General features: G+C 43.7%; 1 protein-coding gene across 1 annotated transcript in view; it reads left to right on the forward strand.

Annotated features, from left to right (window-relative positions):
- LAMA2 (laminin subunit alpha 2) overlaps window positions 1-27,022 on the forward strand; it is a 599,384-nt gene that overhangs the window by 423,892 nt on the left and 148,470 nt on the right. The window contains exons 31-32 of the mRNA XM_056856226.1: window positions 10,690-10,776; window positions 12,524-12,717. Of these exons, the coding sequence (XP_056712204.1) occupies window positions 10,690-10,776; window positions 12,524-12,717 (281 nt within the window). The remainder of the gene's footprint in view (window positions 1-10,689; window positions 10,777-12,523; window positions 12,718-27,022) is intronic.

The following is a 27,022-nucleotide window of genomic DNA, read 5'->3' on the forward strand; positions in this document are numbered from 1 at the left end:
GTGTTTTTCTCCCTCTGCTTGCCTGCGTTAGGAAAGCGACCCCTCCAGCTCGCTTTTCCCTCCAACTGACACATTTCCATGCCTATCCACCAAAAAGCTGCGCTGGGCCCCCGTACTCACAAGCCAATGCAGCTTCCGCCACATCTCACAGCTGAAGCCAATTCATCACCCCCCCCGAATATTCTGCAGCCAAAGATCCATGCCCCAGCTGGTGAGGTGCACGCCGTCCCAACAGTATAATGCCGCCATGCGGAAAGAAATGTCCCATTGCCAGATTACCGTTCTGCCCAATCTGGTCACCTCTCTGCCAATTGCGTTGGTGTCCTTCCTCCTTGCCACATCAACACGCTTGACGTTGCGGGCACCTCTCCAGGACCTCCTTTCCAGCCAATCCAACCATAAGATCACCATGCCCAGGCACGCTGACGCCAAAGCTGCCAAATCTGTGCACACCTCCCTTTCCAGGTCTTTGCCTCGCGAGCTGCAGAGGTCATTCTCCCCCAATTGGAGAACCAAAGCTTGAGGGGCACCAAACTCCTGTACCCACTGTAGCATCACCTGCAGGAACGAATGCCATCGCATGCCTCGTTGGCCCAGGCAAAAAATCCAAATCTCGCGTTCCAGTCCCAAATTTCGTCACCAGCCTGCCACCGTAGCATAACGTCCACTGCAAAAGACGATACTGTGTCCCACGATCCACACTGATCGACAGCACCCTGAAACTCATAAGCACAACTAAAAGAAAGCCCGGTCAGGCCGGACATAATTCTTGTATGCCGCTGACCGCCAACGGCCTATAGCTTGTATCCGTTCTGGTGCCATGCCAGCACTGGCTGCTGACGTGGCTGCTCCGATGCAGAACGAATGTCCCCCGTACTCGGCCGCAGGGAAACCCAACCTGCTTAATATGGTTCGGAACACGCTGACAAATTGATATCTCGTCAGTGGCGTATTGTCAGCATGGATAAACAAATACCCATCGCCTTTCGGGCACATACTCAGAAACTGGCGCAAAGCCCGGTGTGGGCAAGCCCCCTCTTTGCCAGTGGCATGTAGCTGAATCGATGCCCCTCTACCTCCCTGGTCCGTTTTGGACATTCTTATCTCCAAGGTTAATGTCTTACCTGCAATACGTGCAACTCCCAGTTTGAGTGCCCTTCTGGACACATTGTGGTGGGATTGGGCCACTAGTTCTCCGACCCTGAGCGCCCCAAAGAAGGTGATGGTAAATGCTGCTTCGAACAGAACGACCTCGTAAGGTGACCAGCATGTCCTGTGGAGAAAAAGGTTAATTCCGGCCAGCAAGGCCATCGTAACAGGTCTCCAGCCATCTCTAGCGGCAGGCGTACTTTGCTGCCAGCCCTATCGCCTTGTCAATATATGATGATCCTTGAAACTGAAAACCTAATAAACAAAACTCATCCGGGTGCACCGGAAGTAACCTGAATGCAGATTGTATATTGCATTTTGCCAGCTGGGCTCCATGGCCACAGGAGCGAGCTAAACTTAAAGTGTGGTCAAAGGAAGTATATCTCACAGTCGTGAGCTCGGCCGGAATCCCGTCATTGACGGAAGCCCCTTTTGGATATGACAGATGGTGTATTAATCTGTATTCCCCTGGTGCCTTTTTGGGCACTACCCCCAAGGGGGAGATCCTCAGGTTGGGAAGAGGTGGTGAAGAAAAGGGGCCCGCTATTCTGCCTAGCTCCAGCTCCTTTTTGATTTTCCTGGCCACTACATCTGGCATTTCTTTGGCCGATTTGAGATTACCTGCCTGCATGGGAACTCGAGCATTAAAAAAAGGGGATACGGAAACCGGCTGTGAAGCCATTCATTAAATATTGTGCTGCAGCCTTATTAATGTCAGCCCTTGGCCCACAGAACCAGAAATCACCACAAAGTCATATAGAGTCCAAACAGATGGCTTTTACTGGTCAATTAGGCATACAGTGCAAACGAATAAAATGACAGCTATGAGAGGCTCACTAGCTGGGAGATATTATAAGGCAGGAAAGGCGGGAGATTACACGTACAGGCTGAATACAGTTTCTCAGGAGCTGGGTTCCCAGGCCTAGGTATGCGACCTTGGGGGGCAGACAATACAACGCAGAGACAGAGGCAATAACGAAACCGAGATAGCAGCCTGACAGATAGCTGATCAGTAATGGTCTTAAAGCGTCATTTTTAATAGGTGTGCAGGCCAGGCCCCATAACGCCTCCACTTTATTTGTTGGATGCGCTAGTGTTGGTGGAAGGGCCGCCCTCTTTTTTGTTGTTGCCAGGGCCTGACCTGCCCCCTCAAAAGAGAGGCTGGTTTGAATTGCCACGCGGGCATGAAGAGCAGGGGTGAGGGCCAGAACACGTCTCGCAGCAGTGTTCCAACCTGCAAGCTTTGCGTTGGCATTTGCCGAGGCCGTAGTCCCAGCATATGTGCCTATTGGCATCCCGACGTGGTTTATTTGACCAGGCGGACCCGCTACTGGCTGTCCTTCCTTTTATGTGAGGGCCGACTTTTACCAGCCAGAGCTTGTCATTGATGAAGTCCCAATGGGTCCTCTCATTCTGAGAAGCTCGCTTCCGAAAGGACTCATCGTAATCGATGGTAGCCGAGTCGCCAGCCAAGGCTCTGGATCTTAAAACGTTGCCCAGATGGTTGAGAAGATGCCACCCTCGCTCGGGGTAAGCCAAGGCTACCACCCCGGCGAATATGTTGTAGCCTGCCAACCACCTGTCAAACGACCTGTCAGCCGGCCCAGATTTCTCTTTCTTCTTATCCCTTGATGAAGGCCTAGATCTCCGCCCTTCTTCCACTTCTGGTTTACTAAGACCCAGTACGTTTACGTAGTACCCATTGAGAATATCCTCCCTTAGCCTTCTGGGAAGGTGGATCCCCGGGGGATTCTCCTCATCTTGGAATGTGGGAGGGAGGAAAAAGCCCCTGTCAAGTTGTGCTGGCTCCCACACATCTGTGGCCTCTAATTCCCCTCGCCTTTTTGCCTGGCGGTGCCTGCGCCTCAGGGCCCAAGCCGGTAAACCTGGAACTGAAGCTGCTGCCAGCCAGTAGTCCTCCCTATTGCCCTGAGAGGAATCACTGGAGGAAGATGTCTCACCATCTGAAGTTGAGGAATCAGAATCAGCCGCCATCGACTTTTTTGCCACCCTCCTCTTGCCTTTCTTGTTAGCAGGTTGACCTTTGCGCTTGGCACGGCATGGTTCCCTGCTGGACTCTGATGAGCTGGAAGAAGAGGGTCCCCTCTTCCTCCCTTTGGGGGCGGCTGGCCGGCCTCTGAATGTACACAGGCCACTAGGGCCTGGGGCATCCCCAGCTTCAGGCTGCTGGGCATTGAGCCTGCTAACAGTTTGGAAAGCTGCTCTACAGCGTAAGAGAGGTCCTTAAGGGTGGTTGCACGTGGCCGATCCCTGGACCCTGTGGCAGATGTTTGGGCCATAGTCAAGGCAGTTTGAGACCTCCCACCTGAACATTCTGATTGGACCGGTCTGGGTGTGGTGCTGCCGCTAGTTACAGCAGCGCCTGCCCCCCTAGTGGGTGCTGTGCGCCTCCCATCACCTGGAGTGATGGTAGCTGCTGCGGGCCTGATGGCTGCCCTCCCCTGGGACGTCCCAGCCGAGCGTCCAGCAGGGGCGAGGCTTGACGTGGAAGCCAGCGGATTGGCAGTCTGTCCAGGATAACACCATCAGAAAGTCCTCTGCTACTTAGAAAAGTGTAGTTAATTTCACAGTGCAAAGATATAATACAGATACTTCTTACACACTCTCCTCTCATAGCATCCCACACAGAGCTTCAGTTTCACTCCATTATATACACCTGGTGGTTGCAGCCACCAATCACAGTAGATGCTTAATCATCCTGACATTGCTCCTGTATTGCATCAGCCACCTGGTCATAACTGGATTAGGCCAGCTCCCTCTAGCTCTCCAGGGACTTTCCAGGCTGATTGCATCATTAATAGATCCATCTGATCTAACCTGCACCTGTCAAACTAATCTGACAGCCTTGTAATCTTGACAGGCTTGACCATGACCGTCTGGCTGCCCCGGCTCTGCCCCTAATGTGTGGGATGGAGCCACCTCTTTTTGAAGTGCTTTTACGTTTTGGTGGCATAGCTGAACAACAAGACACATCTATGTCACCTCCGTATGCTTATTAGCTTTTAAAAGGCTCTGCGTTGTACTGTAGTCAGCTGTGCCAAAGGCCTTTGACAGCAGGAACCCTGAGCCTGTGCCAACCAGTGACCTGCAACTAGGTGACTGCTGTGTGACTCCCAAGCCTGAATGTTTTGACCTTGCAACTGCTAGAGGCTGGCCACCTTGTAACTGCTAGAGGCTTGCTAAATTAAAGCAAGGTGGGGGGGGTTGCAGTATGATGCAACTGAGTATCCCCACCGAGCCTGTGCCTAAACAATTGTGGGCTTGCTCAAAAAACCTTGAGCCTGAGGGCTTAAACCGGAATCGCCTCCAACAGGAGGAGCAATATTCGAATGCCGCCTCCAATAGGAGGAGCGGTAAGTCCTAAATAAAGGATTGTATGAGGGAGGAAGGGGATAAAAAACTGCCCAGTGCTAGGCACACTGTACCCAAACAACCCCTTAAGTGTATTGGGGCAATATGAAAATTTGCCTCCCAAATCGCGATGGGGCGGCTTATGACTGGCCGGCTCTAATCATTGAGCACTGTCGACAGCTGAAGCTGGCCGGCCGATCACCCGGCAACCCACTGCTGTTCCCCCTTTCCTGCTCCCTCTCCCCGTCTATCTGTGCTTGTCCACTCCTTAAGTGTCTCTCTCTCTAGCTTGTCCGCTCACTCACTGTCTCTCTCCGCTCACTCGTATCTCTCTCGCTTGTCTGCAATGTTTCTCTCTATCTACGCTCTCTCTCTCGCAAGACCTCCGCTCGTGTTCCGTCTCCGCAAAAGAAAAGACTCAATGAGCTGGGGGCGGGCCACCCTCCCCATTATATACTAATGTGGGAGGGCTAACCCCGCCCCTCCCCTGCTCCAGGGGAGCAGCCAATAGGAAGCTGTTGCTGGGGAGGCTGGAGCCGGCACGCGCCCATGGACATGCGAAAAAGCACATGTCGGCCGGCTGGCCATTTTACACCCTGCTCCCCACGTGCTTCGGCTTGCTCCCCACCGTGGGTTGCAAACCCGCCTCCCGTTTAGGCGGGAACCGTAGCTTAGCTGATGTGGTCAAGACTGGTACTTACACTAAAACTCCAACCACCACCCCTGCCAGAAAAGAGGAATAATCAAAACATTAATGGACCGTGCAAGACGGATCTGTGAACCACAGTTTCTCAGGGAAGAAACTAATCATCTAAATCACACACTGCTAGCAAACGGCTATTCCAAGAATGAAATCAGAAGGGCCATTAAACCAAACAAAAATCAGAAAACTCAGGAAAAACAGTCTCCCATAGGAAAGGTATTCTTGCCCTTTATTAAAGGAGTCACTGATAGGATGGAGAAACTTTTGAAAAAACATAACCTACAAACAGTGTTTAAACCCACCAAGAAAATACAACAAATGCTACGATCAGCAAAAGACAAAAGAGACCCCCTTACCTCTGCAGGAGTATATCGTATACCTTGCAGCTGTGGAGAAGTTTACATCGGGACAACAAAACGCAGCATACAAACAAGGATAAAAGAACATGAAAGATACTGTAGACTGGGCCAACCTGAGAAATCAGCAGTGGCTGAACATGGACTGACACAAACAGGACACAGGGTCTTATTCCAAGACACTGAAAGACTGGACAATTCTACCAACTATTTTGTCAGATTGCACAGAGAAGCCATTGAAATTCATAAACATCAGCACAACTTTAACAGAAAAGAGGAGAGTTTAAGAATGAATAAGGCTTGGCTTCCTGTCCTGAAAACCTCCAGACTAACAAAGACTACAGTCCACAATAGCCATGCAGATTAGCTTTGGATTTCACACATTAACAGATCACTTCAGGATACAATGGTTCCATATTAACATACCACACCCTCATTAGCACATTATCTTGATACTTACAGGACAATGGTTAGCACATTACCTTTGATACTTTTTGCAGGACAATGATTCAGCTCAAACCCCTTTCTGACTATATATTACTCTTCCTACACACTTGACACTGAGAGACACTGTCCTTCAGTGTTACTCCTCTGAAGATGCCTGTCACAGCTGCTGGCGAAACGTCAGGAAAGAAAATACCAAGACCACGGTTACACAGCCTGGATAACCTACAAGAACCATTTCATGTTAGGTCAGTGGTTCCCAAACTTTTCGGGCCACTGCCCCCTTGGTTCCACATACTCAAGCCCAGCGCCTCCTACCCTATCCAACAACACAGTTGAAGGGGCCCACCTCTAGCGCCCTTCTGCTGCCCCCTTGTCTCTTAGTGCCCCCCTAGGTAATCCCACCCCCCAGGGGGTGTTACTGCCCACTTTGGGAATCACTGTGTTAGGTCTTCCTCTTTTCCTGCTGCCTTCAATTTTTCTAGCATTATTGTCTTTTCCAGTGAGTGATTAATGAGCTCAAATGTTTAATCAGTTGCTAAAGCTATTTGCAATTCATATATGAGTCCTTAGAAATAAGAGTGTTTAATGTTCTAGTACTTATTTTATTTGTTTTATTTAATTTTTACCCTACCCTTTCCTGGCCTAAGCCGGGGTCAGGGCAGCTAACAATAATATAATTTACATTATGTGTCAGCAATTAAAACATGAAACATAAAACATATATAAATATATACTTAACATTAATAACATTAAAACTGTTAATTCAAAATGGCATCCTAATAATAATTCCCTCATTGCACACAATTTTAAAACATTGTATACAATTTGAGCAGATCCTTGGTGTTGGTGAGGTTAGCCCCAGGGAAAAATAGCAGAGAGACCTAAGGGACAACAGAGGACAAAGATCTAATAGATCCAATAGGGTCCAGCAAAAAAGGAACGACAGGGAAAGGGAAGAAAAAAGGGGGAAGGGGAGGGAAAGGAAGGGTGGTGGAAAGAGAAGGAGGCCGGGTAATGTAAACCATTGCAACCCTCATCCATAGGCCTGGTGGAGCCTCTCTCACTTACAGGTCCTGTGGAACTGAGTCAGATCCCACAAGGCCTGGGTGTTCCTCATCAGAGAGTTCCACCAGACTGTGACCAGGGCTGGAAAAGCCCTGGTCATGAGGAAGACAACTGGATAATTCTTGGCCGGGGACGAGCAGGACATTGCAGCTGAGTGCAATACTCTTTGGGGAGTATAGCGGGAAAAGATACGACAGTCCCAGACCATTTAGGGCTTTGAATGTTGATAATGAAGCCTTTCTTGACATTAGTAATACAAACTATAGCATCTGCATAAACATAAAACACAATTTAAGATCATCTCCATAAAATTAACACTAAAACAGTTTTAAATGCAATAAGTAGATTACTCGCTTCAGAGCCCTAAGATAGCCTCATGAATTACACAAACTTTCAAACACTTTAATTGCCCTCTGTAGGAATCTTGCCACCACATCAGTTGTTAGTGGATCCTGTGCGTTCATAAGGAGGGCAGCCTTAATGCTTACAGGTAACCATTCTCTGTCCGCAAATATTGGGTCTAGTAATTGAAGCTGACCTCTGACATACAGTGGACAGTTGAACAGGATGTGGGGCTTTGAAGGTCAATATCAACACCTTGAATCTGATCCTGTACTCAATCTGGAGCCAGTGCAGCTGGCAGAGCACTGGTTGTACGTGCACTCTCCAAGGGGCCCCTGTAAGGACCCATGTTGCTGCATTCTGGACCAGTTGTGGTTTCTGGAGCAGCTTCAAGGGTAGCTCTGATTAGAGCGAGTAATCTAATCTGGAGATGACTGTTGCATGGATCACAAAGGCTAGATCAGGGTGGGACAGATAGGGAGCCAGCCACCAGATTTGGCAAAGGTAGAAAAATGGCATCCTTACAGTATTTGTGACCTGGACCTCCAAAGAAAGAGAGGTATTCAGTCATCCCCAGACTCTTGAAGATGAGGTTTGGGATAAATTGAACACCGTCAAAAGTTGGGAGCTGATTTCCCTGACCTGGGCCTCCCTGACCCAGCCACATGACCTCCATCTTCGATGGATTCAATTTCAGACAACTGTTTTAACAATTTCATCACAGCTTCTAGGCACACAGCCAGGGTATCTGGGATGGTGCCCAGCCAGCCATCAGCAGATACAGCTGGGTGGGATTAGTATACTGACAACATCTCAGCCCGAAACTCTGGACTAGCTGGGTGAGGGGATGCATGTAGATATTAAAAAACACTGGGGAGAGGATTGCCCCCTGTAGGACTCCACATACCAAAAGGAATTGTGGCAAGATCCTCTCCCCTGGTGCCACCCTCTGTCCCCAATCTTGGAGAAATGAGATCTGCCATCGAGGACTGTCCCCCGTGGCCCAATATTGGTGAGGCGGTGGGTCGTGATTGACTGTGTCAAATGTTGCTGAGAGATTGAGTAGCCACAGCAACACTGACCTACCCTGGTCCAGCTGTCTACAGAGATTGTCTGTGAGGGTGACCAGCACAGTCACCGTCCCATGTCCAGGCCAGAAGCTGTATTGAAATGGGTCCAGAGCCAGTGTCCTCCAAGAAGGCCTGGAGCGGTTCCACTGCCGACCTCTCAACTACCTTATCCAGAAATGGAAGATTAGATACTGGGTGGTAGCTGGCTGGATCAGAGGGATCCAGAGATAGTTTCTCCAAGAGTGGCTTCGCCACCGGGAAGATCCCCAAACTTAGGGACAGATTGATTTCCTGTTCCTATGAACAGAGTAGATATAAAGAAGCACAAAATAAGTAGTTAGTGGTTTTATCATAGAGAATCATAGTGTTTAAGTTCTCATTCTAAAATCCTGGCCTTTAGTATACTAGATAAAGTTATATGGTACTTCTAGGAACGTATACAATGTTTATTAATTTGTTTATTGAAGTATTTGTATCCTGCCTTTCATTTTGGCTCAAGGTGACTTATACATCATAGAATATTACAATTTAAAACTAATACATTGAAACTTCTTATACCCTGTTCCCCCACAAAGATGCCTGCAGTTTAGACCCCATTAAAAGCGCTGGCAAATAAAATAACTTTGCAGTGCCTCCAGAAGATTTCTAATGATGGTGCTTGTTAGCTGTATGCCCTTCCCAGTTCCATCAGACAAAGAGCATGCAGGCAGGGTGGGCAGCTGTGGATGCAGGCAATGGGAAGGATGCAGAGCAGTGGCGAACCTACATTTTTGGGGCCCTGAAGCTTGAACTGTTATGGGGGCCCCTTTGCAACCAGCAACAATAGGGCAACATCCAACAAGGTTCAAAGGGCCTTGCTGCCCTTGGAGGGACCTTGGGGCCCAAATGGCAGAGAACAAGGTGGTGGGGTGGAGTCCCTGAAAATGGGCCATACAGTGAGCCCTTTCTCACCAGCAATGAGGTCTGGGTAACCACTGTTATCTTCTTTAATGAGGTTGTTCTATGGCAGATGTATTGGTTCATTCAATAGAGAGGTAGAAGGTCATCAGAGGTGGCTAATTAAGATAAAGGTGAAAATCTGATTTTTGGTGTTAAAATGCACAAGCGAAACGAGTGCAGCCTGAATTGAGAATTCAGGTGTCTTTTTATGGTTCCGAATGGCTCTAGCCTAAGGGCTGAGCTATAGAACTATAAAGCCGTGCACCAATGAAGGATCTGAGGATCCAGCTGCCAAAATGTAGGCTATGAATAGATTCTAGAGAACTCAGTGAGCCCGTACAGCTGGGGGTTCGGGTGCTGCAAGCCCCTGAGAACATTTTGAAATATGACCCAGTGCAGGGACATTTTGAGGCCATATGAAATGACTATTAGAGCATATTCTAAGGTCAATATGAAGTACTTCAACCCGTTGGCTTATGATTTTATCACTAAAATAGCCTTATTTTAGTAACAAACACTTTTAAAAACTCCATCGATTTTGTTGAAAAATTCATTCATTAAAAATAAAGTTGCTTCAGGGCCCCTGGAGTTAGGGCAACCGAAGCTCAAACTGCATTAGTTTCATAGTAGATCTGCCACAGACGCACAGACAGATGGGGATGCTCAGGTGGGTGGTAGAAAGGGAGGTATAAGCAGGGGGGCTGCTGGTATGCAGGAGCCCTGTGCACTTTCTGCCTACCTCACTTCCCAAACCTGGAACTGACCCTAACATGGCTTTACATATTTCATGCCCTCCCTTGCATTTACTTGCAATGACATCTTGTGTTATTATAGCATCAACCAATAGCTTCCTAATAGGAATATCAGCTTTCCACTAGCAGCGGGAGACCTCCTATCTCCTGCTCTCTTTGTCTGCCACTGCTCATTTGGGCAGTGGGAGGAAATTCCTGGGCAAAATGGGGGGCAGTGAGCATCCCCAGTTCATGACATCACTTCCAGAGTGACCCAGAAGTAATGTCATTGTGCTAGGTGTCAGTCTATTATTCACCCAGAACCTGTGGTTAAACCATAGAGTTTAGGCAAATGCTAGAGCATTTCCTCCAGCGCAATGATGTCATATCTGTGTTGCGACATAAGCGACATCATTGCTCCAGGTGTCAAGACACTGGGAATTCTTCCTTCTTAGTGACATGAAGTATATGTGAAATGAAAGGAAGATAACTGTATGTTTTGATTTTTGTTTTAGTTTTAGTCCCTCATGTGTCTTAGAAGGAGTCAATGATTACCGATGTACTGCTTGCCCAATTGGATATGAAGGACAGTATTGTGAAAGGTAAGGAAAGGTACTGTAAGATAAAGATAAGGCTGAATGGAAAAAAGATAGAGAAAAAGCAAGCATAAAAGATTTTTACGTACTGATGATCAGAAAGGATTTCATTTCTGTAAATGATTGTAATGCAATGAAAAAATGGATGCACATTATCAGTTCATGGGCTATGACATGACAAATTTGTCTTGTCTGACCTCTCCACATTTTTGTTTGACTTCCTTTGTTTACATATGATGTAGTGCATGGTAGAAATTTCAGATGACAAAGCATATTTCGGGTTAAAGTGCATGATAGCAAATTTACACCAAGGAATACAATTTCAGAGCATTCCTTTTACAAAGCCATGATTATAGATTTTCCATCTGTAACCATGTAATTAACTATTTTCACAGCTATTTGTTAAAGGTGTCTACAATTAAATTAACAAGTGAGACATTTCCCCATGTATCTCCTTTCCACACAACATCTATATCCTCACCCTTCCTTGCTTATTCCCACCCACCAATCAACCTACCTTTTATCTGCCTCCCATCTTCATATTCTCCACAATAAGGACCGAAAGCAGTTTACATCATTCTCTTCTCCTCCACTTTATCCTCACAAAAGCCCTATGAGCTTAGTTAGGCTGAGAATGTGTACCTAGCCCAAGATCACCCAGTAACCTTACATGGAAGAGTGGTGATTTGAGCCAGGTTCTTTCAGATCTTAATCTGAAACTCTAATCGCTAAATCACACTGATTTACATGGGGTGGCTGCTGGTAAATACACTCAAGATTTGACAAACAGAATGTTTAAAAATGTGTTTTCAGAGCATTTAATGTAATTTTATACCACATTATTTACATCTTTGTTATTGTATGTGAATGCTTCTGAGGAATGAATAATCATATGTGGTTGAATGCAAGGAAAAGGGAAATGTGTCGCCTACTCTCAATGGTGGCCGTATTCTCTACAGAGCACCACAATTCCACACCTACAGTACTATGTTCAAGCATCGATGATGCTGATAAGCACTAATGTGCAAGATGCTAAAAAATGGGAAAGGACGAAGAATATGATAAAAGATCTAGAAGACAAATCCTAAAAGGCATATTGAATTTAGGAAATAGATTAAAGGAGGTTTAGTTTGACAATTTTCAAACATGTAAAAGCATGTCAGAGAAGATCCAATGGCTTTAAAGGAGAGAGAGAGTAGATTTAGATAAAACATTAGGAAGAAATTTTTAACCATTAGAATAGTTCAGTAATTTAATAAACTGTCCCAGAGGGTTAGGGTATCTTCTTCCTTGGAGATTTCTCAGAGAAGCTGTGCAGATATAGAATAGTTTATTCTGGAATGGTAACAAGATCATGAGATTTGACAAAATAATCCATTGTGTGTTTTAGAATTATACTGTTTGTATGGATACTGTTTGTATGGATACAGCCAATTATACAGTTTGTATGGATACTAGTTTAGGTTCTCTATATGCTTCTGTTGGGAAGGGCAGACCCTCACCCCATTTGTCATGTGAACTATACACTTTTCTGCAGTTCTTTCAATTAATGTATAAGCACATGTGCATGTGTTAGCACATAACCCACAGCAAATGTTACATGGTATACCTGGAAGTGGGATGAAGGTAGACATTCTTTCCCATAGAGGGTCCTGATAAGTATGTGATCTGGATGTGTGTTTTACGGTTATTCCTTCACAGAAAACATGTACAGTGGGATTCTTACATTTCACTCTAATTTTTCAACTGATAGGTGTTCCTCTGGTTATACGGGGAATCCAAGAATTCCAGGTGGATCTTGTCAAGAATGTGAGTGTAATCCGTATGGTTCCCTGCCTATTCCTTGTGATCCCGTCACTGGACAGTGCATGTGCAAACCTGGATCTACTGGCTGGAAGTGTGCAGGCTGTGAACCCCGACATGCTCGTGAAGGCATAGCATGCGTGTGTACGTATATTAACACTCCTAGAATTTGTGGTGGCTTGTTTTTGTTTTCAAATGTGAATTGTTATTTTGCAGAATCTTTATGATAATGAGCACCAGTCCTCTGATATCCATGGTGTACAGGGCAGCTAACATCATATGAATACAATAAACTACCAATACAATGCAATACAAAATACAATCTAAAGCATTCCTAAACTAACAATTTCATCCTGATGGTAACTAAAACCCCACCTTAGGGAGGATGTTGCTTCCAGGTGGCCATGTATTCAATATCCCTCAGTCCGACCGGGGGGGGGGGAGGGGAAAGGGAAGAGATGATGGAGAAGACATAGTGACAAGGAACACCACAAAAGAAAGGGAAGGGATGGGATGGAAAGGGAAGAACATGGATTATAGGAAACGGGATGGAAAGGGAGGGGGAGGAAGAGGACAAGCAAAAGGAGGGAGGAAAAAAGGAGGAAAGAAGGAAGGAGGAAGGGAAGCCAGCTCTTTGTATGTTGCTGTCGCTGTCCTCAACCATAAGCCCGGTGGAACAATAAAAGAAAATGGAAATATAACATTACTAAAATACTCATAATACAAATTCTTGAAAGGAAACTAAAACTGTGCTGCTTATATAACTAAAATACCCATAACAGTGAACCAAGCAATACTCTGTTTATCTAAAATCCGCATGATTATTACATCACTACCACTCTGTGATTTACACATTGGAGTGTTTTTTCCATCCTTGAAACTGTTAAATTCCAGCAAGCACCCAGTTCTTCTGTATTTTTGTCGTTATAGTAGGTCAACTTAATTAGAGCATAGGTTTCTTTAACCTTATCAAGGCAATTGTTTAAATCAGGGAATTTATTGCTTTTCCAATATCTCGCAAGATTTGTTCTAGCAACCGTTAGCATACGGAGAAACATAACTCGACAATCCTTTGGTTTATTTGGAAAATAATTTAATAAAATTGTTTCCTGTCTTACTGGAATAACAATTTCAAGGCCACTGGATATGATTTGAATCACTTTCATCCATTATGTTTGGGCCCTACAGCAGCTCTACCACATGTGTAGAAAATCTGTGTTAGCTGAATCACAATACCAACATTTTCTAGCATTTTTATCCAAGTTACACATTTTTTGAACTTTGATTGGGGAAAGATGCCACAAATGTGTCATCTTAAATACATTTTCTCTAAATGCAAGACTTATTGTAAAATGTAGACCTTTTGTGAGTATAAAGTTCCATTTTTTTTATCCAACTCATAACCTAATTTTTTATTCCATTTCTCTTGAAAAGGAGGATTAATTGTCCTATTCTTCTGTACTAATATTCAATATACCTTACTTACAGAAATTTTATCTAATTTTAAAAACTGTTCAAATTTGTTAAGAGTTCTGGGTATCAGCTTACCCTTCTTAATCAATTGTATTAAATATTTTTTTTATTTGAAGATACTTAAAGGGGGGCAATACTTTTTTTACTTCCTCTGGGATCTCTGTGTAAGAGATTATTTGTAAGTTTTTAAACCAATGTAAATACTTATCAAAATATTTTAAATTATATTTAATCCATAAATGTTTGCCAATATTATCAGCTGTCATATCTGCCATTATTGACGCTAATAATGAATTCCCTACTACCGTATATACTCGCGTATAAGCCGAGTTTTTCAGACCAAAAAAAGGGCTGAAAAATCCGAACTCGGCTTATACGTGGGTCAATACGGTAGAGGGGGGAGGAGGGAGGGGAGAACTTCCGCCATCACCGCCACCGCCGCCGGGCCCAGGCGCCTTCCTTCGGCCGGCAGGGGCCTTCCTGGGCTGGCAGGAGGCCCCTGCCGGCTGCGCCGCCACCGCCCACGCGCCCGGGCGCCTTCCTCTGGCTGGCAGGGGCCTTCCTGCGCTGGCAGGAGGCGCCTGCCGGCCGTGCCTCCACCAGCCATGCACCTGGGCGCCTTCTTCTGGCTGGCAGTGGCCTTCCTGCGCCGGCAGGAGGTCTCTGCCAGCTGCGCCGCCGCCGCCCACGTGCCCGGTTGCCTTCCTCTGGCCGGCAGGGGCCTTCCTGCGTCGGCAGGAGGCCCCTGCCGGCCGCGCCACCGCCAGCCACGCGCCCAGGCGCCTTCCTCTGGCCAGCAGCGGCCTTCCAGCACCGGCAGGAGGTCTCTGCCAGCCGCGCCGCCGCCGCCCACATGCCTGGGTGCCTTCCTCTGACCGGCAGGGGCCTTCCTGCGCCGGCAGGAGGCCCCTGCCGGCCGCGCCGCCGCCACCCACGCGCCCGGGCTATTTTAGCGGCTAAGTAATACCAGTAAAAATTGGATGTCCCATTCCTCCATTCTCTTCACAATCATATAAGTTATCCCTTTTTACTCGTGCTTTTTTGTTTTGCCAAATAAACCTATTACAGATTTGTTGCCATTCCATAATAATTTTGTTTGAAATTTCAATAAACAGATTTGTAAACAAAAAAATTAACTTAGGTTAATTTTTCATTTTGGTTAAATTGATTGTTCCAAAGAAGGATATCTTTAATTTCGACCAGTTGTGAACTTGCTTTTTCATCTCATATGTAACTGGGTCACAATTTAATTTTAGCTTTTTCTTTGGGTCTACATTAAATTATATACCTAAATATTTAACTTTTTCCACTATTTTCATCTCTTCAAAACTTTTTATGCTAATCTCCTTGTTTTCTGCAACCTCTGAATAAAATGGTATCACCTCTGTTTTCCCTTTGTTTAATTTGTAACCTGAAATTGCCCCAAAGTATTTTATTTCCTTTAAAAGTACCTTATTTGAGTTCTCTATATCTGTTAATGTCATTACTATATCATCCAGATATAAACTAATTTTGTATTTTGGTGCATTAATACTAACTCCTTGTATAAATCTATTATTTTTAAACTAATTACTAAAGGTTCTAATGAAATGGCAAATAATAAGGGAGATAAGGGACATCCTTGCCAAACCACTCTAGAAATATTAAAGGGGACTGATTATTCTCCATGCAACTTTATTTTTTCAAAATTGATGTAAATTAACTCCACCCACTTCTGAAAATTACAGCTGAATCCAAAAGTGTTAATAGTCTCCTTCAAAAATCTATGTTCTATTCTATTGAAAGCTTTTTCCTCATAAAGGAACAACAGAGCCGATATTATTTTATATTTTTGGTAACTTCTATTTAATTACTTACCTTGAATTGGTTGATAACTGCCTTTGAGGGATAAATCCATTTTGATCAGTTGAAACAAGTTTCTCAATAATCTGTTTCAGTCTATTGGAAAGGATTGTGCTAAGTATTTTGTAATCAGTATTTAATAAACTGATCGTTCTATAAGACCTCAGAGAAGTGGGATCCTTCTTTGGTTTCAATATGACAACTACTATACTTCCAACCAGGAGTCAGGGAGTTTCCCCTTTTAAAAAATATCCTTGATTGCATCCACATCAATTCCTTTATTGCATACACATAAATTTACCCAAGGATGTTTTCCTTTTATTGTTCTTACGACTTTCTTTAGATCTTTTATCTTCTTCTAAATTTTTTACAGTGTTAAAGTCTCCTCCTAGAACTAAGTCGCCCTCTACAAAGTCTATCAATTGCTTATGTAATTCATTATAAAATTGTTGCTGTTGATGGTTAGGAGCATAGACATTACCTACAATTATATTTTCCCCAAACAGTTCATTCTTTATGAACAGAAATCTACCTTCCTTATATTTTTAAATCTGTTTTATGATAAACAATGGAGTTTTAATATAAATTGCAATGCCTTTGCTTTTCTGTATTGAGGAAGCTGTATATAATTTACCTAGCTTTGAATTATCCATCAACAATTCTTGAAGTGTGTCTCTTGTATAAAAATAAGATGTTTTTTTTCTTTGACTAGCTGATAAAAGAGTTTTTTTACATTTGCATGGTACATTTAAGCCATTTACATTAACTGATAATAACTTTAGCAAGCCTTTAGTTAGGAACCTATTTGTTAAGACCTTATTCACAACCTTGGATTTGAAAGATCATTTTCTATAGTGTTATCAATGTCCCAGCGAACACATGAATTAGTTTTTACAGATTTAATTAATATTTCTGGTTCCAAAGGGCTAACCCTATGGTTCCCCATGATCTTTATGACCTGATTGTTGCATCCTAACTTCCATGTCCTCTTTGTCAATCTACAAGGAGTTAAATATTATAGTTAATTCTTCATGCATCCTCTTCAGTCTATTCAGTACCATTCTTTGTTCCATTTTAGGTAATTTCCCAAATGAGTCCAACACGTCTCTTCCCATGGGGATAGTGATGCTAAAGTATTCTAGGGGTTCGACTGTCCATGTTTAATCTCCTTCTTTTTTGGGGAGGGGGTGCTTATATTGGAGTTGTTCTCCATTGTCTTGTTCATTGTCTCAAACTTTCTCCTTTTGGGATCTTCACTGAATGATTTTATTTGGTTTTCCATGGATTGCAAAATCTTGAAGATATCTATGTTGGTTCTTGTAGGTTATCCAGGCTGTGTAACCGTGGTCTTGGAATTTTCTTTCCTGACGTTTCGCCAGCAACTGTGGCAGGCATCTTCAGAGGAGTAACACTGAAGGACAGTGTCTCTCAGTGTCAAGGGTGTAGGAAGAGTAATATATAGTCAGAAAGGGGTTGGGTTTGAGCTGAGTATTGTCCTGCAAAAGTAATGTGCTAATCATTGTCCTGTAAGTATCAAGATAATGTGCTAATGAGGGTATGGTATGTTAATATGGAACCATTGTATCCTGAAGTGATCTGTTAATGTGTGTAATACAAAGCTAATCTGCATGGCTATTGTTGAATGTTGTCTTTGTTAGTCTGGAGGTTTTCAGAACAGGAAGCCAAGCCTTATTCATTCTTAAACTCTCCTCTTTCCTGTTAAATTTGTGCTGATGTTTATGAATTTTTGGTTCCTTACAAACCTACAGTCTGGTTCAGGTTCGTAAATGATACATTTACTATTTGGAGCCATGGTGAAGAAAAATTAATGGACTTTCTAAACCATCTTAATAATATCCATCCAAACATTCAGTTTACCATGGAAAAGGAAATTGAGGATAAACTCCCATTTCTTGATACCCTTGTCATCCGTAAAACAAACTTTCAGTTAGGTCACAAGGTCTACCGGAAACCAACTCACACAGATCGCTACTTACACAAAAACTCCAACCACCACCCCCGACAGAAAAGAGGAATAATCAAAACATTAATGGACCGTGCAAGACGGATCTGTGAACCACAGTTTCTCAAGGAAGAAACTAATCATCTAAATCTTGCACTGCTAGCAAACGACTACTCCAAGAATGAAATCAGAAGGGCCATTAAACCAAACAAAAATCAGAAAACTCAGGAAAAACAGTCTCCCATAGGAAAGGTATTCTTGCCATTTATTAAAGGAGTCACTGATAGGATGGAGAAACTTTTGAAAAAACATAATCTACAAACAGTGTTTAAACCCACCAAGAAAATACAACAAATGCTACGATCAGCAAAAGACAAAAGAGACCCCCTCACCTCTGCAGGAGTATATCGTATACCTTGCAGCTGTGGACAAGTTTACATCGGGACCAAAAAACGCAGCATACAAACAAGGATAAAAGAACATGAAAGATACTGCAGACTTGGCCAACCTGAGAAATCAGCAGTGGCTGAACATGGACTGACACAAACAGGACACAGGGTCTTATTCCAAGACACTGAAAGACTGGACAATTCTACCAACTATTTTGTCAGATTGCACAGAGAAGCCATTGAAATTCATAAACATCAGCACAACTTTAACAGGAAAGAGGAGAGTTTAAGAATGAATAAGGCTTGGCTTCCTGTTCTGAAAACCTCCAGACTAACAAAGACAACATTCAACAATAGCCATGCAGATTAGCTTTGTATTACACACATTAACAGATCACTTCAGGATACAATGGTTCCATATTAACATACCATACCCTCATTAGCACATTATCTTGATACTTACAGGACAATGATTAGCACATTACTTTTGCAGGACAATACTCAGCTCAAACCCAACCCCTTTCTGACTGTATATTACTCTTCCTACACCCTTGACACTGAGAGACACTGTCCTTCAGTGTTACTACTCTGAAGATGCCTGCCACAGTTGCTGGCGAAACGTCAGGAAAGAAAATTCCAAGACCACGGTTACACAACCCGGATAACCTACAAGAACCAATGAACCCTGACCATGAAAGCCTTCGACAATATATGCTATGTTGTTTCACCAATAAGAAAACACTGATCTGCCAGAAGGTAAAGAGTATGTTCCTTTTGTAATTCTTCCTCTAATATTTGAGTAGAATGGTCTTTTTGTTGTATCCCAATTCCTTTCCAATCTGTTTGGGTGATTTTGTCCAATAGCCTTTGATGGGGTTTCGAGACTGTAGATTTGTTTTGTTGATTGCTTATATCCCTTATAACATTGATTTGGGCACCAGAAGGAGCAGGGCAATCCAAATTCAAAACATCAAATCTATTACTGATTCTCTTAGTATCAGTCAGTTTCTGACTGTCTGAAGTGCTTGGTGAAGTTCGATTATTAATCCAGCCTTCTAAAGTTACTTTAGGGTTCTTTTTTTGCCTGTTTCTGTGGGGGGGAGGGGTGATATTAGATTTTTGTAGAGAACGTAATCTTTTAATCTTGTCTCAATGGGTAGTTTAATCCTAGTGGTGCCAACAATTCTTCTACGTGTTTCCACTGATTAGTTGTCTGTACTTCAGCCAACCACTGTCTCTTTAAGTTGACTTATCTGCTCATGCGTTCAATTTCCAGAAACTTAACATAGGCTCATACCAGAGTGGGAGGAAAAAAACCATGAGAAAGAAGCAAAAAAAAAAGGGCTCCGGTGAAAATACAGTTAAGTTTGAATAATATAGTCCCATATAAATTCTTATTCAGCTCTAGCCTGTTTTCCAAGAGTTATTTTAAACTGTGTCACCTAGGCTTCACTTCTCATTCTTCACAGCCAGAGCTATCTCTCATGCTTCCCAGCTGAATGACAGAAAGCCAACACAAACTTCTTAGTCAGTCAATTATACCAGGCAAGAGATATAAAGAAGCCAAAATAATGAGAATATAAAACAGTACTTAAGCGGAGCTCTTTTGCTATGCTGCGTCCTCTGCAACCGGAACCCTGGATGTATTTGGACTATAAAGGAAGTCCCTGTCAGTACTCTCACTGCCACATTCTGGACCAGTTGGAGTTTCCAGATCAGTCTCAAGGGCAGCCTTGTGTAGAGAAACTTACAGTAGTCTAACTGTAAGGTGACTGTTGATTGGATCACTGTGGTTAGATCAGTACAGGACAGGTAAGGGGTCAGCTGCTGGGCCTGACAGAGATGGAAAATGCCATCTTGGTGGTATGCATGACCTGGGCCTCCAACAAAAGAGAGGCATCCAAGGTCACTCCCAGACTCTTGAAAGAGGGAGCTGATACCAGCTCTGCTCCGTCAAGAGTGGGAAGTTGAATACCCTGACCTGGACTGCCTTGGCTCAGCCATAGGGCCTCCATCTTAGATGGGTTCAATTTCAGTCAGCTCTGCTTCAACCACTTCACCACAGCCTCCAGACACCTGGCAAGATCTTCCGGGACAGAGTCCGGTCAGCCAGCTGTCAACAGGTACAGCTAGGTGTCAAATGCATACTGATGAAAATCCAGCCCAAACCTCCTGACTAGTGGGCCCTGTGGAACCCCACAAACTAAGGGGTAATGCAGTGAAATCTACTCCCTGATTGCCACCCTCTGTCCCCAGTCTTGAAGTAGACTGAAAACTCTGCATTGCCATAGAAATTATCCTTTCATTTTCAGTTTCTGCAGCAGTTTTCACAGCTATGTTGACAAATTATTTGGAATGTAATGAGTTTTAATGTGCCCTTCTTAATACTGAATGGTTTAATTATTTTGTGATTCATTTTTACATAGTCAGAAACTATTTTTTCTACTCCTAACAGAAACTGTTGATGAGGCTGTTTCACACACTCCTGATGAAATCCAGACCTGGGAGACATGAGGAGTACAGGAGGGTGTCAAACAGGGACTCTTAAAAATAAAAGTCTAAAAATAACAGCCAGTACAGCATTGATAGCATTGACAGTTAACATTTGGGCATTATGGAGGAGTGTTATACAGGCAGCCAAAGAGAGGAATTCCTCCCGATTCTGGAAGCTGATATCAAGACACTCATCCAAGGAGCTATCTTTCTTAGATTCACACATTTCTCCAGCTATATGGGCAACTTTCTTTCAGGATATGCACCTTCAAGGCAAATTTACCAACTGGCTAGATCAAGAGGACATTATTGTCGATGAACAAGCAAACTTTAGAAAGGGCAGGTCTACTTTAGACCACTGCCTGATTTTACAACATTTAATTGAAAAATACTCTTCTAAGGCTCCAACAGCTTTGTATGCAGCCTTTACAGACCTTAAAGCAGCATTTGACTCTATTTCTAGAAACAGACTCTGGGAAAAGTTAAAATGCTGTTCTTGAAGCAGTCTGTACTGTTCAGTGATTATGCTCTTAGAATTACCCCTTCCTGAGAAGAGAAGTTGTCATATTCAGCTTAACCACCTACAATAAGCAGGACACAACTTTTTGAATTTAAACTAAATTCTTTTTTGTAAGCTTCAAACAGAATATAAGAGCAAAATTATGTTAGTTGTAGAATCATGAATAACATAAATAACAAAACATGATACAAATTAACTTTATGTCAGGAGCAAGCCATGAGAATGGTATGCGGTAGTGCGATTGTGCTGCTCCCAGGTGCTGTTGTGCTGTTCTGTACAAGGTCAATCTGTGCCCCGTGTTTAGTCTTCCTAAATTCCCATACTGTTGCCAAGTACTCCTTCCTGCCTCTGGGAGGGGGGTTGCATAAGTTACCAGTTATCTCCTGTTGCTTTTCCATATATGCTCTGCACCTCGCCTTTGCCCCTTACTAGTGTCCTTCTGAATATGGCTTCTGAAACCTGTCGATGATAACCAATAAAACTGCTTTCATGGATTTGCCGTCTGCTGGAATCTGTTTATGGTTTGCCGCACTGCTAGAGCTTACATTAGTCACTAGTCAAGTCCTTACTTATTGCCCTTGGCTGGAGCCCTGGAGGGTTCGCCTGGACACCCGTCTCCTCAGCGTGGGGCGCAGGATGAGCTCCCCAAGGACCCCAACTTACTGCAGGCCATCTTGGAGGAGACGCTGCGAACTGACGCGGAGGCCACCCGGCTGCTTGGCCTGGTGATTGATCAGTGGCGTCGCCTGGCAGCGACGACACCCTGGAGGACCCAGGACGCTGATCTACATGCCCGCGACGACCTTTTGGGACTGGATACTTTGCTGGAGGAGACCCAGTTGGCGCAAGAGGACTTTACTCTGCTAACTCGGTTATTGGATAGAAAGCAATGGTACCTCTGTGCAGACACAGAGTGCCTGCTGTGAAGCGAGCAGCTTTCGTTCAGAAGAGTGAGCATCAAAATTGACCATGCAAAAATGGCCTTACAGACTGATCTGAGATCTTCATCACTTGTGGGGTTTTTTACCAGTCAGTCCCACCATCACTGCAAACGTATTGGTAAAAGGGATCAGAATTGTTATTTCCGACAGTTGCGATCTTCTGTTGGAAGGAGGGCAGCCGATATGGGGGGCAGCCTTTTGGTTCCCCTTCCCAAGCTCTTTTCCTGATCATCCCTTTTTGAGTTGATTAGTTCTGTCATCTCTGAAAACATCCATTCGTACTATGAGGGATTTGTCAAGCCTGCAATGAATGTCAGCCTTGTGCCCCATTAGAAAGGACATAGGCCAGAACAACACCTTTATTCAGAAAATGATTTGCTGGAGTGGTACTAACAAAACAAGTGTATTTTAAGGTTTTATTTTGTTTGTGAACAATTTTATAAAGGCAACTTTGTTTTTACACGCATACTGACTTGTGAAGCATTTCACATTCAGGTAGGTCTGACCTGGACTGCACTTGTTATGTAAAGTAGATTTGTGGTGAAAATCGACTTCCTTGCTTTCTGCTAACCCATCGTTGAAACACCTCACGATTTTTCTTTTTCATGCGTGCACACGGCTGTAATGATCTGAGCATAACACTAATGCTGAAGAAACATTTATACTGACATTTTTATAGACGAAACCAAGGAAACATGTAGTCGTGAATAAATGATAGAATCCTCCTCCTCTGATGTTTCCGGTTGCCCCAGTATATTCCAAGTGCCACTAGAGTCAGAGCATCCTTGTCTCTTTAGCTCAGCTGAGGGCTCAATTTGATGCATCTCTATTTTTCAAACCAATTATGCAGCATGAGGTGTTAATTCGTGTTGATTGTTTCCAACACGCATAACAGGCAATGGTTGTTTGTTCATTCAGAATATTTTCATGTCTTCATAACTGATTCAAAATAATGCTATCACACTGAATTAAGTTGGTTTTCATTTGCATCACATTTTGTGATATCTGTTGCCAACTGTTTCCAGAAACACAGAGGTTAACTAGAAATAGCTTGTTCAAATAAAAATACTGTATGTCACGGTTAAATAGGGACATCTCTTGGTGTGCTGCTATCAATTGGTTTAGCACAACAAAGAAGTTTTTTTTGGGTTTTTTTAAGATTCTGGCTGTTTAAAAGAAAATGATTTTCTGCTATTTATCTGATTTACAGTTTCAAAATGTCTGTCTGACAGATCTGTATGACTACTTGACTAAATAGGAGAGATGTTGGTATATAAAACACACATCTTACTGTAAAACCCATATGTTATTTATGGAAATGTGCTTTCTCTTTGTGTTCTATATACAAGCACACAAATGAGAAGAGTCGGGCCACTAATAGGTTTTTTTGACATGCATGCATAAAGTAGAAAATATTGCCCCTTTACTAGAGCTATTACAGTGCACTTCAGTTCAAGCAACAAATTAGTGGGAGTGGAAGGCAACAAGAATTTAGTGGAGAAAGGATGCTGCTGAAAATAACATCTCGGTGCCTCCTTGTTCAGCTTGACAATTGCCTTCTCACTGCTCTAAATCAATTTGCCTCCTGTCCAATGATTTGCTTTGCTGTTGTCTGCACTTCTGTTGTTAAACCATTGCTTTAGATTCTTGATGAAACAGTATCAAACATGATTTTTTAAATGAGAAAAGTTTCCAGTGAATGTGATTCACTAACAGAAAGTACAAGAGGATATGAAATTTGCACAGGTTATCTATCATACTTTTATCCTGCCCTTCATCTAAGGAGCTCAGAGTGGGGATATGCTTGCTGTGTTAGCCCATAGGCATATGGAAACACACACACACAAATTAGGGTTGCCAGCCAGTGGCACTCAGTGGTAGACTGTGGGGATGGGGACATGGGGCACAGTCAAGCAATGGTGTGATGTCGCTTCCAGACCAAACCTAGAAGTGATATTATTACATCAACCCAATACTCTAGGATTCACCAGAAGCTCTGTGGTTTTACCATAGAGTTCCCAGTGAATCCTAGAGCATTACATTGCCACAATGATGTAACTTCTGGATTCTCCCCTTAAGTGACATCACACCATTGTTCTGACAGTAATTTTCAGCATATTTTTGCCCCCACTGCCCTACAAAGTGGCAGTAGTGGTCATGGGCTGCTGCTAGGAGGTCTCCCACTATAGCAGGAGATCTGGCAGCCCTAACACACACTGAGAATTGTGAACTGAGAATAATTGTATGTGCAGCTCTGCAACCAAATCCAGCAAACCCAGCTCCAGATGCATATAGCCCTTAAAATAAACAGCATTTTCACTAATGAGCTGCTTGGGAGACTGAATGGCAAATTGAACCTGATCTCCTCAGTCCTCCTCTCCATCAAAGTTTTGACTGGTGAGAATGCAGCTTATTTTATACATGCACAGGTCCTAAGGTTGCCATATGCCTGCTGAAGGTGGGAGATCTCGTGCCTCTAGCACCTGCTGGCACTTCAGCAGCCGGAGATGAAATTAATTAATTAATGAATTAATGAATAAGTGAATGAATGAATAAATAAAGCACCCTTGGTGACAGCATCCTGTCACTTCCGGGTAAAATCAAGAAGTGGTATCAGTCCTCTCTAGGAATCATGGCTTGGCAACCTTAGTAGACCCTAATGCTGCCATGCACACTTTTAGATTGAGGCCAGCAAGCTTAAGCATGTGAATAGTTTCAAGGCAGTGATTTCAATATCATTGTTGAGGAAGCATCAGTTACTCACAAAAGGCTTGTGGATATGACCAGTTTCCAGTGGTAACAAGTTTGTACAGAAACTTCAAAGGTTTTGCTTGACAATTTGGGCAATAATCAGTTGGCATTGTCCAAAACAAGATGAAATTGAACTCATCACACATTTCATCCAGTAGCATTGTGTTGCTTAAGTATTAAGAGAGCCATAACCTTGCAAAGATGTAAAGGTAAAGGTCCCCTGTGCAAGCACTGGGTCATTCCTGACCCATGGGGTGACATCACATCCTGACGTTTCCTAGGCAGACTTTGTTTACGGGGTGGTTTGCAAAGATGTATGAAGGTCTTATTTTGACAGATGGGTGATGAATGGGGAGAATATACAAATGCCTCTAAAAGCATTAATTAATGATAATATGTTGCACTTATATCATAATTTATCTAAGTGTTTGGAAGCACTTCATATACATTATCTCAGTAACAGCCCTGTAAACTAGGCTGTATGATTATGGCTACATCATAGCTAGAAGACTGAAGTTGAGAGACAATAACTTGCTTGGGCCGTGAAAGGACATGTTGTCACATTGTTCTTGCACAAGCACTGGCTCAGGAATTACCCTGCCACACATTTTGCTGACCCACGTGGGGGGTGGCTGGAGTGGGTGGCAGGGTAGAGTATTCAGCTCCCCAGGATCCAGGCGGGCGCTCCTGGCAATGGCGGCAGCCGTCTGGGAAGTCTGCTGCATCTGCACAGGCTTGCTAGCTAACTTTCCCGCCCGGCCGTTTGCTTCTTTGTAAGGCCCTGATTCAAAGGCGGCCAATCAGGGAGGGCCAGCAGACCGCTGGCTTGTGGGTTTCACGTGGGTCCACCAGTCAGATATAAATGCAGCCCTCGCTCGCCTCAGTTTTTTGGCCCTCGCTTGCCTCCCCATGCATTCAGCCTCCTGGCTTGTCCCACCCTCCTTCCCTTTACTTGGCATTGCAGTTTGTTCTATCTTGTTTTATTTCACGTCACAACTTATTGGCGGTGTTTGCATGGGGCTGGATCCAGTTTGGGGGAAAAGACGGCCGGCATGCACCCTTTCCCCCACTCTGGGGATTCCAATAAGGGATTTGGGGGGAGGCCTGGCAGGAGACATGCCCAGATCGGGGGCTGTCAGGGTGGCCTCCCTTCAAGTGGCAGGGGATTCACAGAGTGGTTCATGTCCAAGTGATATCCTGCATACTTCCATCCCAGGCTACTCCCAGCAGGTGGGCTGAAAGTAGGAGGTACATCATCGGCTGGCAGTCGGGTCAGCTGATGCCCGGGATCCAACCCCTATGCTATGCCAATGCCCTTACCAATAAAAGTTGTAACCAATAAAAGTTGTGGCCATTTTTATCCCAGCAATGTGTCTGTGCTCTTATTTGCATGCTACAGTTTTGTTGTGGGGTTAGGTTCAGTGTAGCCAGCTCCGGCCACTCCCCAATTAAATGCTGGGTTGGCAATGACAGCTTCTCTGAGTTATCCTAATCGTAGTTCTGTAAAGTTCTGTAAAATCCTATTTGTGAATGGAAAATAGAAAACACAGTATAATCAGAACCTGGAATATGTTAGGAAGATAGAAGCTTAGTTTGACATGCATAACTATGTAATAATATTATGTAAACAATGAGATCTATTGTTTGATAAATGGTATCTATTTTGTCAGGAGGAGCCGTGGCTCAGTAGTAGGACATCTCCTTGGCATGTAGAAGGTACAGGTTTCAATCCCTGGGATCTCCAGTTAAATGTATTTATGTGAAAGACCTCTACTTAAGACCCTGAAGAGCTACTTCAAGTCTGAGTAGACAATACTGACCTACTGGACCAATGATTCAGTTAGAAAGTAGCTTCATGTATTTCATATTTTATGTTTTATATTTTAATATAGCATATTAGTGCAATTTGTATTTGCCAGTACTATTTAATAGCCCTGTCTACAAAACAGATAAATTAGAGTGTTTGGTTTACATCAGCAGAACCAGTTTTACTACAGAACACATAGATATTTATAGCTAGCCATTTCTGAAAGGATGGTGGGACAAATGTAATTTTCTGGTGGTGAATGGAGTGAGG

The sequence above is a fragment of the Euleptes europaea genome, chromosome 10 (assembly GCF_029931775.1).
Source record: "Euleptes europaea isolate rEulEur1 chromosome 10, rEulEur1.hap1, whole genome shotgun sequence".
NCBI lineage: Eukaryota > Metazoa > Chordata > Lepidosauria > Squamata > Sphaerodactylidae > Euleptes > Euleptes europaea.